A 15,061-nucleotide genomic window follows, 5' to 3' on the forward strand; every position below is an offset into this window, starting at 1 on the left:
CTTTTAATAAATCTTTACGTAATTAACGGGGTCATGGATTCATTAGGAGCTATAATTTCCTTGGCTTTCTATATTGTTGCATGTTTCTTCTATTAATAAAAAAACAAATTGTATTTGATTTCTTTACTAATTTTCTACTGATGATGATCAGATTTAATAGTTGATGAATGATATCGTAATTTGAACTAATTTGTTTTTACCATAATTTCATTTTTTTGCAAAGTATTTTTTGTCAAATAAAAAAACAAAACATGACATGTATATTCTCAAAAGAAAAAAAATGGGGTATTTTTTCAAAATCACATGTTAGATTTTTTTTCCATTTCTATCCAGGAAAATCTATTTGATATTTTGTAAAAATGAAGGTTTGATAAATAAATAAATAAATAAAAGTTTGGTTAAGTGTGTTGTAAAATCATTCATCAACTTATTATAAGTGTTAACACCTTTGACATACAGAAGTAGATGAATGTTTGATATTAAATAAAATTAGAATCATCCATCTATAATAAAAATATAATTTTTTTTAAAGATAATTAAAATAAAAGTTTTTAATAAAAAAAATTAATTAAAATTTCTTGTAATATATTTCTTGTTTTTGTTTTACCTAAATCAATTGAAAGTTTATATTATAAGTTTAAATTTAAGATGTATATTAGTTGAAACAAGATTTTGAGATAATTTGGTGAATACCCAAATTAATCAAGGAGGCTCTTCTGCTATTTATATGATTAAGGCATTATATATTTATTATGGTGTAACTTATCACATAAGATAAATCTATACAAGGAAAACATAATATTTTTTATTTCACAACACATCCCATAATACACCTCCTCAAGCTGAAGGTGGGTTATCCATGTGAAGTTTGGAACGTAAAGAAGCAAAAATAAATGACGCAAGTGGCTTCGTAAGCACATCGGCTAATTGATCTTTGGAGGAGATGAAGCGAATATGAATCTCCTTTTTAACCCCGTAAATTGATAATCAACCTCAACATACTTTATACGAGTAAGAAAAATCGGATTAGCAGACATATAAGTAGCACCCAAATTATCGCACCAGATAGTGGTAACAGAACTAGGAGAGAAATATAAATTTGACAAAAGATAGTGAAGCCAAAGAACCTTAGCAGTACCATCAGCTAAGGCCTTACACTCTGTTTCAGTAGAGGAGCGAGCAATAGTGCATTGCTTGCCAAATTTCCATGAAATAGGAGTATTACCAAGAAAGACAATGTATTCACCCGTGAATTTTCGATCATCAATACTTAGTCTAATCAACATCAGTAAAACCATGAAGAGATAAAGAAGAGTCACGAGTAAGGTGGACACCGAAGGAGGACTTACCTTTCAAGTATCGCAGTATACGTTTAATAACGGCCCAATAGCTCTTGGTAGAAGCATGCATAAACTAAAATACTTTGTTCATAGTATAGTAGATGTCTGGTATAGTAAAGGTGAGATACTGAAGAGTGCTAATAATTTGGCTGAAGCGAGTGGGATTTGAAAACAACTAACTAGATTGCAGATCAATTTTTAAAACAGAGGCTGGTGTATCGACAGGTTTACACGACGACATGCTCGTACGACTCAGAATATCAAGAGCATACTTGTGATGACTAAGCACGAGACCCATACTAGTGGGAGCAACTTCAATCCTCAAAAAATAATGAGCATTACCCAAATCATGAAGTTTAAACTCCAAACTCAGTAAAGTAATAAGATGTTGAATCAATTTAAAGTTATTATCGATAAGTAAGATGTCATCCACATAGACAAGTAAATAACATATATCGTGATACGCATTCAGAATAAATAAAAAGGTATCAACCTTTGAAGCCCGAAAACCAATAGTCAGTAGAAAATCACTCAGTCATGTGTACCAAGCTCGTGGTGTTTGTTTTAAGCCATAAAGAGACTTGTGAAAGCGACAGACATGAGTAGGCAAAGCAGAGTCAACAAAACCTGAGGGTTGTTCCATGTAAACAACCTCTCAAAGTGAACCATTGAAGAAAGCATTATGAACATCAAGTTGTCGCATCTGTCATCCTTTAGATACTGCAATAGTGAGAACTAACCGAACAGTAGTTGGTTTAACAACAGGACTGAAGGTTTCTGAGTAATCAATGCCTTCTTGTTGAGTGAACCCTCACGCAACCAAGCAAGCCTTGTAGTGGTCAATGGCACCATCAGCTTGGTGCTTGATTTTATACACCCATCGACAACCAACTATATTCATAGAAGGATCAAACGACACCAATGACCAAGTAGCATTGGCATATAAGGCTACAATTTCAGACTTTATGGCAGTATGTCAGCACAAATACTGATCAACTTCCTTAAAATTCAAAGGCTCAAGAGTAGAGGGAGACGTTACCCGTGGAGCTGAAGCTAGCAAAGAGGAAGCAGAACCAAAACTGATGTTGACAGTCTTCTATTGTCTAGGACGCAACACCATGAGATGATGTCGTGTTGGTGGTGGAACAGGGGACCGGTTAGTGGAGTTCTGTTGTGGAAGAGAATATGGTGAGAGATCCACGCATAAGTTTAGTCCTAGCAGTGACGAAGCAGAGTTCCTAGATGGGGAAGCAGAGTTCCCAGAAAGGGAAGCAGAACTTGGCGGCGAGGCTGGAGACACAACAACAGAGGGAGAATTCGACAGAGATAGTGTTGGCACCACATAACTTGAACTTACAAAATAATCAAGAGAGATAGATGGAGATGATGGTGAGGGGACCGACGGGTTATTGGGGAGGGGTGGTGTGGCTGAGACAATTTGTGTTGGAAAGATGGTGAGGAAGGGTAGGCTGGAGATAATGGTAAACAGAGAGGAGGGACTGATGGTGATATATGCAGGCGAATGGGCAGACTCATTAAATAGGAAAACATGTTCATGAAATCAAACATGACGAATTTAATTTATGATATTCACCACCCGAGTTAGTGTGAACAAATTTGATTTTGTGAGAGACCTGACATTCAACAAAGAATTGAAATTGATGAAACACATTGAATACATCTGATTTTACGGCAATAGGATAAAATCAAATAAATTTTATATGCGCATCCACAAATATGATAAAATATCAAAATTCTTCAGAAGATAGCATAGGAGCAAGGCCCCAAACATCACTAAAAATAAGTTTAAGAGAAGCAGAAGTTTTATGACATATAGGTCCTAATGACAAACGAGAGGATTTTCCTAACGGACAAGCTTGACTTTGAAATTTGAGATGACGAGAGTTACAGTAAACCTTTTTATTGGAAGCTAAAAGATTCAGAATACATGAACTTGGGTGACTGAGTTGACGATGCCAAATATCGGTGAAAGTGGGCAAGCTAGCAGACAGCAAAGCTTGCGGTAGAGATGTGGCAGAAGACTCTGAAAGGGCATAGAGGCCATCTTTACTCTGACCGAAAAGAAGAACTTCCTTAGCGATGAGATCCTTGACATAGAAAACAGAAGAGTGAAATTCAAAAGAGAAAGAATTTTCATTACAAAATTGTTGAACAGAGAGTAATATTTTTTTTTATTTAATTTGTGGAACATGTAATATATTAGACAAGGTAAAGACTCATTTTGGAGTATGTAAGATATTTTATGTGGTATTAGATATAACAAGTCCCTTACCATTACAAACATGTAATTGATCATTACTGAGATAGGGTTCTGTGTGTGTCATACCGGTAATATCTGGAGTAACATGGTGATTCACACCTGTGTCAGGAAACCAAGTTGTAGAATTTTCTGCTAACGCATCACTAAGTTGAAATCAGTGAGGGAGATAGGTCTGCCAGTTGCAGCTAATTCATCAAACAAATCTTTAGTGTGTTGCAAGTAGAGAGTGACAGTATCATCACCTTGTCGAAGATCCTGAAGAGAGCCATGCAATTGTATGATCCTAGGGTTTGATGGGGAGGCAAGAGCATGTTCGAGAGTGCTCCAAACACTGGCAGAAGTTGGACAATCGACCACGAGATAGAGAGCATCAATTGAGAGAGAGGACAACAAAGTGCTAAAGATGAGCTAATCTTGTTGTTTCCAAGTCAGAAACGCTGAGGAAGGGCTTGAATTGACCCTAATAGAGGCAACAAAAACAATACTAGACAGATCATGTGGAGAGAGCCATAGAGTCTAGCCGTCAACAAACAAGAAGACTCATTGACCAAGCATATACGACTTCATCTGCACATGCCAAAACAAATAATTATTGTTGATGAGTTTGGTATTAATAACCTGCTTGGTGTCGGAGAGGGGAATATGTGTTGTTGTCGCGGTAGAGGAAGTCATGGTTGTGTTGATTGTTGTTGTTCGTCCAGGAGCTGGAGAGAATGAATTTGGAGAAGAAAGGTTGACATTGATGCCAGTAACAGCACTAACCGATGGATCCATAGTAATAACCGTGACATGTCAGATTAGTAGTAGCAAGATGGCAAAAGCTGAATAAAGATAAAAGATAAATCACACAAAAGTTGAACTGCGAATCACTGTCACACAAAACAAACTAAGAAGAAGGAGATGAACATGCTTTAACTGATTACGTAGAATAACAAACATGCAAAGAATCTTGAAATCATGTTTACGGCAGAGACGAGAGGAACAAAGTCTGTGGCAGCTAAGAGAAAAACCTGTCAAAGGAAATCAGAGAGGCCTAGAATCACGTCTGCAATAGAGAGGTCAGGAAGAAGCTGAGCCGACCAGGTGAAGGTGAAGAAAGTGTAAATCTATTTTAGATAGAGAGGCTCTAATACCAAGTTAAAACAAGGTTTTGAGATAATTTGGTAAGCATCCAAATCAGGGAGGCTCCTCTGCTATTTATATTATTAGGGCATTATACATCTGTTATGGTGTAACATATTACACAAGATAAATCTATATAAGAAAAACATAATATTTCTTATTTTACAACACATCCCATAATAATATTGAATATCTTTTTTTTAATTTATGTGTATTGTGATAAAAAAAAATATCTATGATATGAGATCAATTATATTAAATATTTTATCAAATCCGAGGTAAAAAGAATAATGCGAATTTCTATGAGGTTAAAAGGTCTCTAAAATTATTTGAATAAAACACATATAATAGTGTATTTGTTTAAATTACATAATAAATATAAATAAAATCATTTTTAGAACCTCATATTTTAACAAGTCTTCCTATTTTTATTTCACACAATAAAGAGTCTTAAATTCAAAATCTCTTGACATGATTGAGCTGATTTTCTAATCTTCAGAAAACATTTTATTTCAAGAGAAATATTCTCTTTCTTTCCAACAGTTGGATGTCTGTGTCTAGTTTTCTCATCTTGAAAACCAACTCCAAGAGGATAAGAATATATCAACAAGCTTCCATGAAAGCCATAATTAATTAAAGAGATGTGGGTGTGAAGTGTCAGTATCAAACCCTAAAGAATTCTGGCTCTTCTACTTGTTCAAAGCTTTTTAGTTTTTTTCCACGACATTTTGTCTCCTGAGCCTCGACCCACCTCCCCTCTATGTCTCCTTCATAATGTTGTTTCCTTTTCTATTGTTGGCTTTGGGTCAACTTGGTAGGTGGCACTGTGTTTCGAGGAGAAGAAGAAGAAGAAGAAGAAGAAGAAGTCTTGATTGATATATACAGGCACTGTATAATGATTTAATTTCATTTTAGCTTCTGAAGTATATAAATTCTATCTTTTTTTTTTCTCTACAAAAGTATATATACTCTCTATCAATCACTTCTTGGAAAACTAACAAAAACACCTTTATATTCTACAAATTTTAGTTTTCTGCACAAATTAAACTGTAGTTTTAATTAATTTGTTCACATTATTCGTTTTAATATACATATAAAAATTGGATTTGAAAGGAAACTCGCTTCACAGAAAAAAGCACTAAAATATAATAAATGTGAAATTTGATCAAAAAAGAAAAATACAAAACAAAATTCGAGAAAAATATTGTAATAATACATAATCAACAAAATCATAAAATAAAATAAAAATGTAAATACAAAGTCACTTTTAAATTGAATTAATAAAAAAATAAAGAATGAAATTAAATGAACATAATATCTAACCTTTTGGCTACGAATAAGCCAAGGATCATTCAGTTTGCACCGAACATTTAGTTTTATATCAAAAAATAAAAAAAGAAAATCCTCACTCTATTTTAAGTTTCTCAACGTTATCATCTTATGAGAGCCAACGCATCTAATCTCATTGATGAAAATCATTAAACTAGTTATTAAGAGTAGTATGATTTTTTTACCAGATTGAGGTGGTCATTATTCTGGGAATAATTTTATCTTTTTACATTTTTAAAATACAATAAATAGCTTTTTTGAATTTTGAATTTAATGTTTTTAGTTATAATCAACATAGTTAAGAAGCGATTTGATATTTATATAAATATAAAATATAATTAAAAAAAAGTTGGCATGAGCAACGTACGCATCAGCACGTGGGAGACGCTCAGCCCTTCGAGCGGCTCCTCCTGTCAACTCAAAACCATCTTTTATTGTGTCGTTGGAAGCTCTGTGATGACTGCATTGGTGAGATGATTTGTTATTTGCAGTGCTTTCTTTTTTTCTTTTCTTTTCTCTCTCCCCTCAAAACTCGTGCTGGCCATGCAAAATTCCAAAGTTGTCCCCTAATTTATGGGGATTTCAACATTAATCCTTAATATTTTTTTTCAATTTTTGTTCTTGATATTTTTGTAAAATTCTGATTTATTTTTAATTTCATCATCCAATCTCAATTTTTAGGGTCCTTTTGTTGAATTGATTTTTGTTTTTAATTTCACCATTCATTCAAAAATTTAAAGTTGACCTCTAATTTATTTATTTTTATTTCAATTTTGATCCTCATTTTTTAATTGCTATTTTTAGTTTTGGATCCTTTGTATAATTTTTTATTTCATTTTATCCTTCAACATTTGATTAGTTAAGAATTAGATTTCATGATTTTTTCAGATAGAGTGTTTATGTTCTAATGACCTAGATCACAAGTTTGAAAATTTAATGTGGGTTAACATCGTTTTTGTTTTTTTACATATTTTTTTTAAGCTTTTATCATTCGACTTTGTTTTTTTTATATATATATAAAAAAATAGGCTTTATGATTTTGTTTATTTTTTTTATTAGATTATTCTGATCTCATAACCTAAACTATAAGGTTGGCTTAATATTTGTTGCCTTAATATTTGTTGCATAAGTTACATGTTTCGATGCTAACTCAAGTTGACATTGATAGGGATTATTTGTCTTTTTTAAAATAATTTTTTTTTATTTGACCTAGTCAGATCTATCAACACAAACGGAGTTATAATTTTTTAAAAAAAAAACATGTTTTTTTTTCTCTTAAAAAATAAAAACGACCTCACGGTGTAGACCTTATCCACAGCTAGGCTCGATGTTTCAGCTAATTTATTTTGAAAATAGCTAAGTATTTCCAACAAACATCAGTGGGCATCCCATTTTCAATAACAAGAGAGTTTGGGTCCCACTCCTTCACCTCGGGCCCTATGACATTGTCCATGTGTTACAGATCACAAGAACGGTATCAAGCACAAAATAAACAAGCCCATCTAACAGTTGGTCCTTCCATACAATATTTATTATTTTTTTAACGTAAAAACATATTTAAACTTTTATAATATGTTTTCTAATAATAAAAAAAATTGATCATTAATTTAAAATATAATAAATATTAAATATCTTTTTTAAATATCAATACAACAACATATTACATAATTTTTATTTCTCAAATATTAAAACGACATATTAAAACTATCATGGTTAATATATCAACTTTATAACCCAGATAATAAGATTGTAATAGCCCTATAAAAAACAAATCAAGATAATTATGATGTTCAATTTCTAAGATGAAATTGAAAAAAAATTAATTAAAAAAGGATAAAAAAACTACCCTAGTTAACTTGCTCAACTCGGAACCCGAGTCATGAGATTAGAATAACCCTATAGAAAACACATCAGAAAAAAAATAATTAGGAAGCTTGAGCTAATACGAAGGATGATATAAAAAATTCTATTAAAAAAAAAGAGAGAAAAAAAAAAGGAACAAAGCTCCATTTTCAATAGATTCAATGTTGAAAGTTGAAATTGAAAGAAAAAATATTAAATCGATGAGACCATGATAACTCCACATAAAACAAATTGAAAAAAAAATTACGAAACTCAATTCTCAAACAACCTAAAAACAAAAGGATGAGATTGGAAAAAAAATAAACTAAATAAAAAAAAGATTTGAGTCGTTGGAGGGTAAAATTAAAAAAAAAAACCAATTAAGAAAGAACCCAAAAAAATAAACAGGGTCAACTTGTCAAACTCAAGACCCGGATCATGAGATCAAAACAACTCATACAAAGCAAATCAAAAAAAAATTTACAAAGCTCAGTTAAAAAACAACTTAAAAAATGAATAGAATCAACTTGCGAAACCCGCAACCCGGGTCATAAGATCAGGATAACCCCATAAAAAGCAAATAAAAAAAAGTCATAAAAGGCAAATAAAAAAAAGTTACGAAACTCAATTTTCAACAAACTCAATATTAAAGAATGAAATCGAAAAAAAATCAATTAGATAAAGCAACAAAAAAAATTTAGTCAACTCAGGTTAATTTATTAAACTCGTTATCTAAGTTATAAGATCGAGATAAATTCATGAAAAAAAAATTTAATAAATTTTACTTTTAACAAATCTAATATTAAATGTTGAAATCATGAAAAAAAATTCTAAAACCATGAGACTTTGAGTTAAAAAAGAAGTATCCATTTCAATTTTAGAGGGACAAACAGTGACAAGCATGAACATGTATGCAAGTGGGGTGCAAAAAGGAGGCAAAACTATGTCCAAACAACTCTAGTTTTATCTGTATCTGCATGTTGCAGAATCTCACACATATCAATTTGTTCTTTCTTGGGAAAAGGGCCTAAAGTAAGTAAATAGAACTTGACAAACATAACAGCATCTTGCCCCCACCAGCATGAAAGCAAAAGAGAAAAAACTTGAAAACGAATGACTTTGGAAGCATTTATCTGACAACGCAGCGAGTGCATCCGAGTATAATGCGTTCTATCTTTAATGACTTGTATGAAAATAAGCAGAGTCCTATAAGGGCAAACAATTCATTCATGATATATGGCAATTTGTAATTTGGCAAGAGATGCAGAGAATATATTACCAGGGCTGATAATGATCGATGAAACAAGCATGCAAGAAGGTCGATCGATAGATGTCTGTCTACTTGAGGTTTACAATTTTCTCCCCTAAACTCCAGCATTAACGAGGCTTTTAGGCTGACGTTGTTCTTCTGGTTAGAACTGCTCAAACAGCAGAATTTTGGGAAGTTACTTCACCTAAGTCTTTTGTTTAAGAACACTGCGCAACTGAGCTTTCTGGCTTTCCATCCTGGCTTCCAAAAGCTTGGCCTTCAAACTATTCTTTTGGATGCCTCGGGACCATTTAAATCGCTTTTTAATTCCTTGAGTAACGTGTGGATTCACTGACTCTGGCGAGCTCCACTGCTCCATGGAATCTTGGTGCCGAAGCATACATTCCCACGACTTTCTTCTGGGAGAAGTCTCCTTGTTAGAAAATTTTCCATTCAAGGCCACTCCATTACTGTCATCTGCTGTTATCTCATAGCATTTGTTGTTACATTGGGCAGATCTTGAAAGCTTAGATATGGAAGATGCCCTGTGCATTGATTCTCCCGTTACCGAGTAGACACCACCACTTTGTGTGTTTGGAGAATTCTGAGCTTCATTCTCATCACATTCTCTTGCAATCTGCCAAGCATTTTTGCTTTGGCTAAGCCTGCTAACAGGGAGTTGATTCCCTTCATGGGAATAACTCGAACCTTGACCCTCAGCATGACTCACTGCATCACAGCCTCTTGCATCTTCTAAATGACGGTTATCATCATTAATAATAGTCGACCCTTGCTGCAAAGAATGGTAGTTATAGGCACTCAAATCAGAACTGGCAAGATGGAGTTTGGAAGCATTGCTTGCAGGGCTGCTCTTCTTGCATTCTTCAATCTCCCTTTCATTGTCTTCAATTTGCTTGAGTTCTTCATAAATAGAGTATATATCACTTAATTTTGGTGGGGCATAAGAAAATTCCTTGATGTCTTTAACATTTACCAATTTTGCTGCTTGTCTGATCAACTCGGCTTTCCTTAACTCATTCACATCCAAGGTGCCACTTCTTGACCTTAGAAAAGTTTCAAGGTCTGTTATTAATTTATTCATTTGGCAATCCTTGTCTTCAAGGGCCAGTTTTGCATCAATCAACTTCATTTGGACCCGTTCTTCGCGCCATACCTCAGCCATCTGCAACATCTTCCTCTCTTCTTCCATTTCTTCCTGAATCCTGATGGACTCAGTCTTGAATGTTTCAACTTCAGCTTTATCTTCCGCAACTTTATAGGCAAGTTCATTGCAAACTTCCTCCATTATTTCTCTGGCCTTTTGTTCCTCTTCATAATCTTCCCTGAACTGCTTTGCAGAGGATTTGACATTTGATAACTCATTGACCAATTTATAATTGAGAAGTTCCAGCTTTTGGCGTTTTTTTCTTTCCCTGCTTATTTGATTTTCACAATCATCTATAACTGCATGAATTTTCTGACGTTCGCTGCTCTGCCATGAGGTTCTTTCTTCTCCCAGCTTCTTCTGTAAGTGTTTGACTTTCTTCTCATAAGACTGGCACTCAGCTTCAAGCTCATGAATGCGCAATCGAGCTTGCACTAGTTCTTCTTGCATGGCAGAAGCAGACACCATAGCAACTTGATTTTCAAGAAGTTTTGTGTGGCTATAAAAGCTGCAGATGTCACTGAATTTTCTTGAGCATCTCGGTTCCCACTTCATTGCACCCTCCATGATATGCTTAGAATACAGTAACGGGGATTCAATCTAACCAAAAAAAAAAAAAAGAGGAAAGATAAAGAACACATACAAAACTGACTTCACCAGACTGAAAGTAAATGATAAAACCAGAAACCACATGGTAGATTCTGGTTACCAAGCAAGTCATTAATTGAAAGTACAATAAATAAATAAATAAAAACGACCTCTCTGTCTATTCTTTGGTCCAGATGTCATGAATACTATTAACAACACGAAGATGAGACGAGAAGATGGTAAGGGCATACTATGACAAAGTTCAATCTAATCAAACCATGGATAGATAACCTCCTATTTATGATATTAGCTAAAGTTGGACTGCATATCTGTATTCAGACATTTTTAATGGGTCCAGGCCACCCTATTGAGAAAGCTTAAGGTTGAGCAAGGAAACTGTTAAACAGTGATGTTATTGGTAAAGAATGCACGCCTTGCATAGGATCCATGCTTTGAATTGGACACGAATTCAGGGGTCCGTAAAAGATCCATTTTTTCTGCACCATATTCACTGCTAATGTGATGAGAGGGAAAAATGGTATTTACCTGCCCAACACCAGGCTGCAAGTAAAATACGGCATCATTCCAGAGTCTCAAAACTGTTATGGCAACAAAATGTGGATGGACATTCAAATAGAACATGAACCAATCCGCGCGAAACCAATAAGACCATTACATTATTAAGCTCAATTAAACATTAAGTACTCCTGTTGATCTTGACTTTGACGGAACAAGCCAAGCATCCAAGAATAGGGCAATGAGAATGCACAACCGCAAACTATTACTAAACAAAAAGAGATTCACGAGCTCAATCGTTGTTGCTAGATGAGTTTTAATCAGCCCAGATGCACTTGAGAAATAATCAGACAAGTTCATCATTTTTTTTCACACTTTATCAAGGTAATAAATATGTAGAATCAGGTAGATCAAGGCTAACTCATTATACCGGCCCCAAAATGAAAAAGAAAATCCATTTCGACATTTCTTTTGAGTACTAAGTGACTGCACATGGATAAAAAAAAGAAAAGAAATTGGGTAAATTTTCGTTGATGAGTAAAAAAAAACTATGATAGAAGAAATTATGACCTCCCTTTTCTTCTGCACTCTCTTAGCAATCTAGAGACTAGACAAATCAATAACAATCCATTAAGAAAAATAAAAGTGAACAGGCAATTATAAGAAAACAAGCAAACATATGGCCCATTGCATTCGATTGGTCACCTGAATCCTCAATACAACAAAGTGCTACCTGCCAAGTCTCTATCATGAAGAGAAAGAAAATATGCCAGCCAAAAAATAAATAAATAAAAAAGAACTGCTTGGACTTATTACGAGAAAATAACTGAACTTTCTCAGCAACCAAACATGCATTCAAGTAAGAAAATACACAATTTAATTCATTCACAAAAAAGGGTCAAATTTTAAATCAAAACATTAATAAAATACATACCTCTAACCCCAATTCATCAGTTTTCCCATATTTCAAGTTCAAAGCTTTATCACCTCCACCACCACCCGCCAAGCATAGGTTCCACAGCCCAGCCGCCAGCTTCCTAGCCGACACTGCAGCCCTACTACCACCAACACCAACACCTCCCTGTCCGGCCGGCTTCACTCCGCTGGCAACACTGCCGGAGGCGGCGGGGTGTCTGCTCTTGTTATCATCTTGAAGAAACTTCCAATGCAAAAAAGGGGTTGGCGGGATTTTGAGCTTCCGTCGAACGGAGCCGGTGGTGTTCCTCCGCCGGCGGCGGGGAGTGGCAGTGTTGTGGGTCCCACGTGTGGAGTTCATATCTTGGTCTTAGAAAATTGTGTACTTGATTCCATTTGAAACACCAAGAAGGAGAGAGAGAGAGAGATTCAGTTCTAAGATTGGAAGAGATGGTGAAGATGATCAGTTGTCAGAAGGAACCGAAAACATAACAGGCTCGAGTTTCCAAGTTTCTGTTCTTGATTAGGGGGGACTGCTGTTTCCTTTAGATAACGTGTGCATGTGTTTTGTTTTCTGTTTTTTTCGTTACTCTTAGCATGTATTCTGCCCCGATAAAAGTATGCTATTCCCCTAATTTTTCCCATTGTTTGCAAATCTGTTCTTGTCATATGTACTATTTTGAAAAAAGACCCGCATATATGTGTGTGTTGATATGACAATTATTATACAAAATTCTAAATGTTGTTCGTAAAACACTATGCACTTATTATTTATTTATTTTTAATTTTAATTTTTAAACTTTATTTTTGCATGATTGTATTTTTTAGACTAAATTAAAGTACAATCAAATCAAATTTTCTATTTAAAAAAAAATAAAAGACAAAAGATGAAAGTAAAAAATATCACAATAGACAATGATTTCACAAATCTCACAAAAAAAAATTTAATTTAGTCCTTAAATTATTCAAATTATACATATTCAGTTTCTCAATATTTGATATATAAAGTTTTTTATTTTATTTTTTAGTTATTGGTTTGAAAAAAAAGAGAGGGAGAGATCATTAAGTTCCAACAATATTAAAAAGCGAAAATCAACATTAACATTAATTCCATCTATCTAAATAATTGATCTCAACAAATTTTATTTAATAAGAAGAGTGCAACTTAGTTGTTTTTTCATCTTAAAAGTATCTAAAAAATAAAATCTAAATTCGAGAAGATTTTTAATTTTAAGTTCAATGATTTTTTAGGTTTTTAAAGACCATTTTATACACATATTTTTTAATTTATTTAATTATATCATTTTAGCTTGCATTTAGAATTTTTTATATAAAAAAAACATATCTAAAAAGTCAGTGTATTTATTTTTTATTAAAAAAAATATTCAACCCATAATAAACTGCAAGTCAGATAGCTAGTGTTAATCTAGAATTGATGCGGACATGTTATGTATCTATCTCATACAATATAAAAGCAGCACTAAACGTGTAGGGATGATAATTTAGGGGTACATAAAACAATTGATTAGTTGAAAATTTATTTAGAAATTTTTAGGAAAAAAATTGGGATTGATTAGATTTAATTTAGTTTCATATTTGAAAAATCTAAATAACCAAAATAAACTGATTTATTTAAAAAATAAAAAACCAAAAAAACCTAGATTCACCACATCAAATCATGTCAAGGAAGCCCAACTAAAAGATATATGGATTGCTTTAATTTTTTTTAAAAAATAAAAAATTCATTTCAATTATTTAGTTTAAGCTCATTGTTTAATTCGGTTATTTAATTTAAATTTATTTTTTAAAAATTTCAGCTTGGTTGGATTTTATTTTTTTTCCAAAATGAACTGAACAAATTGATGCTTAATTATGATCATCACCAATTGTTTTTCTTTTGTTATTAATTTCTTTAGAAACCCAAGCAAATAAAAAGGAAAAATGATAAAGGCATCATTGGTATTCTTTTTTGTATTGTATTTGAAAAGAGAAAAAATCAAATGATTCAATTCATAGCAGTGTCTAATGTTCTTGCATCCAAATTTAATTTTCACCATTTCAAAAATAGAATTCACGGAAGTATGAGACAAATCAGCAAAATGAACTCGTATTCTCTTCCATGAATACCCCAGTACTGTTCCAGCCACCGTCTGCAAAGCAGTGGGATTTAAGATCTCACAGATAACTGGAGCAAAAGGGTTCATCATTAAGATCTGCACATGCATGTCTCAGACTATTGAATTTCAAAAAAGGCAATAATTAATCTACTGTTTTTTAAAGTAATTTTACTAAAAAAAAATCATCAAAATTTTTCAAACTCTCATTGCACGAGTTTGCGTTACCTTGTTGTCTGCAGTTGCATGTTCAACAACAAGCATAATGGATTCAGGAGACACGGTAAGGAAGAACCCAGCAATGCAGAAATATTTTGCCTTCTCAGATGTTGAAAAATGACCAAAAACTAAACAAACTACTGAAGGCAGAAGCAGAGAAAAGGAAATGGAAGGAGCACCAAATGCCCAATTTTCTGGCCTCTTTAAGTGCTCAGATTTGTGACAGTTTGCAGCGGACAATTTTGCAACAAGCGGCCTATGAACAGATGCTGCCATCTCCAACAGGCATACCCTACAGATGCTAAGCAGGAAACTTGATAAAATGTAGATCTAGGACCTAGTGTTTGCGGGTTCTTAATCAAATTCTTCAACTTATATCCA

General features: G+C 33.5%; 1 protein-coding gene across 3 annotated transcripts; it reads right to left on the reverse strand.

Moving 5' to 3' along the window:
• Positions 1-3,043: 3,043 nt before the first annotated feature.
• LOC7479057 (uncharacterized) lies at positions 3,044-12,991 on the reverse strand. 3 transcript variants are annotated; one of them, XR_002981293.2, is made up of 3 exons: positions 12,367-12,991; positions 9,194-10,928; positions 3,044-4,442 (listed from the first exon to the last, which is right to left on the reverse strand). XR_002981293.2 is itself a non-coding variant. In XM_024599060.2 (2 exons), the coding sequence occupies exons 1-2, from the start codon at positions 12,706-12,708 to the stop codon at positions 9,369-9,371; spliced, it is 1,902 nt and encodes a 633-aa protein (XP_024454828.2). In that variant the 5' UTR covers positions 12,709-12,991; the 3' UTR covers positions 9,122-9,368. The 3 variants fall into 3 exon arrangements, 1 of the variants encoding a protein (XP_024454828.2); XR_002981292.2 differs by lacking the exon at positions 3,044-4,442 and adding an exon at positions 8,857-9,120; XM_024599060.2 differs by lacking the exon at positions 3,044-4,442 and having other exon boundaries at positions 9,122-10,928.
• Between the last annotated feature and the right edge of the window lie 2,070 nt (positions 12,992-15,061).

The sequence above is a fragment of the Populus trichocarpa genome, chromosome 4 (assembly GCF_000002775.5).
Source record: "Populus trichocarpa isolate Nisqually-1 chromosome 4, P.trichocarpa_v4.1, whole genome shotgun sequence".
In the NCBI taxonomy this organism is placed as follows: Eukaryota; Viridiplantae; Streptophyta; class Magnoliopsida; order Malpighiales; family Salicaceae; genus Populus; species Populus trichocarpa.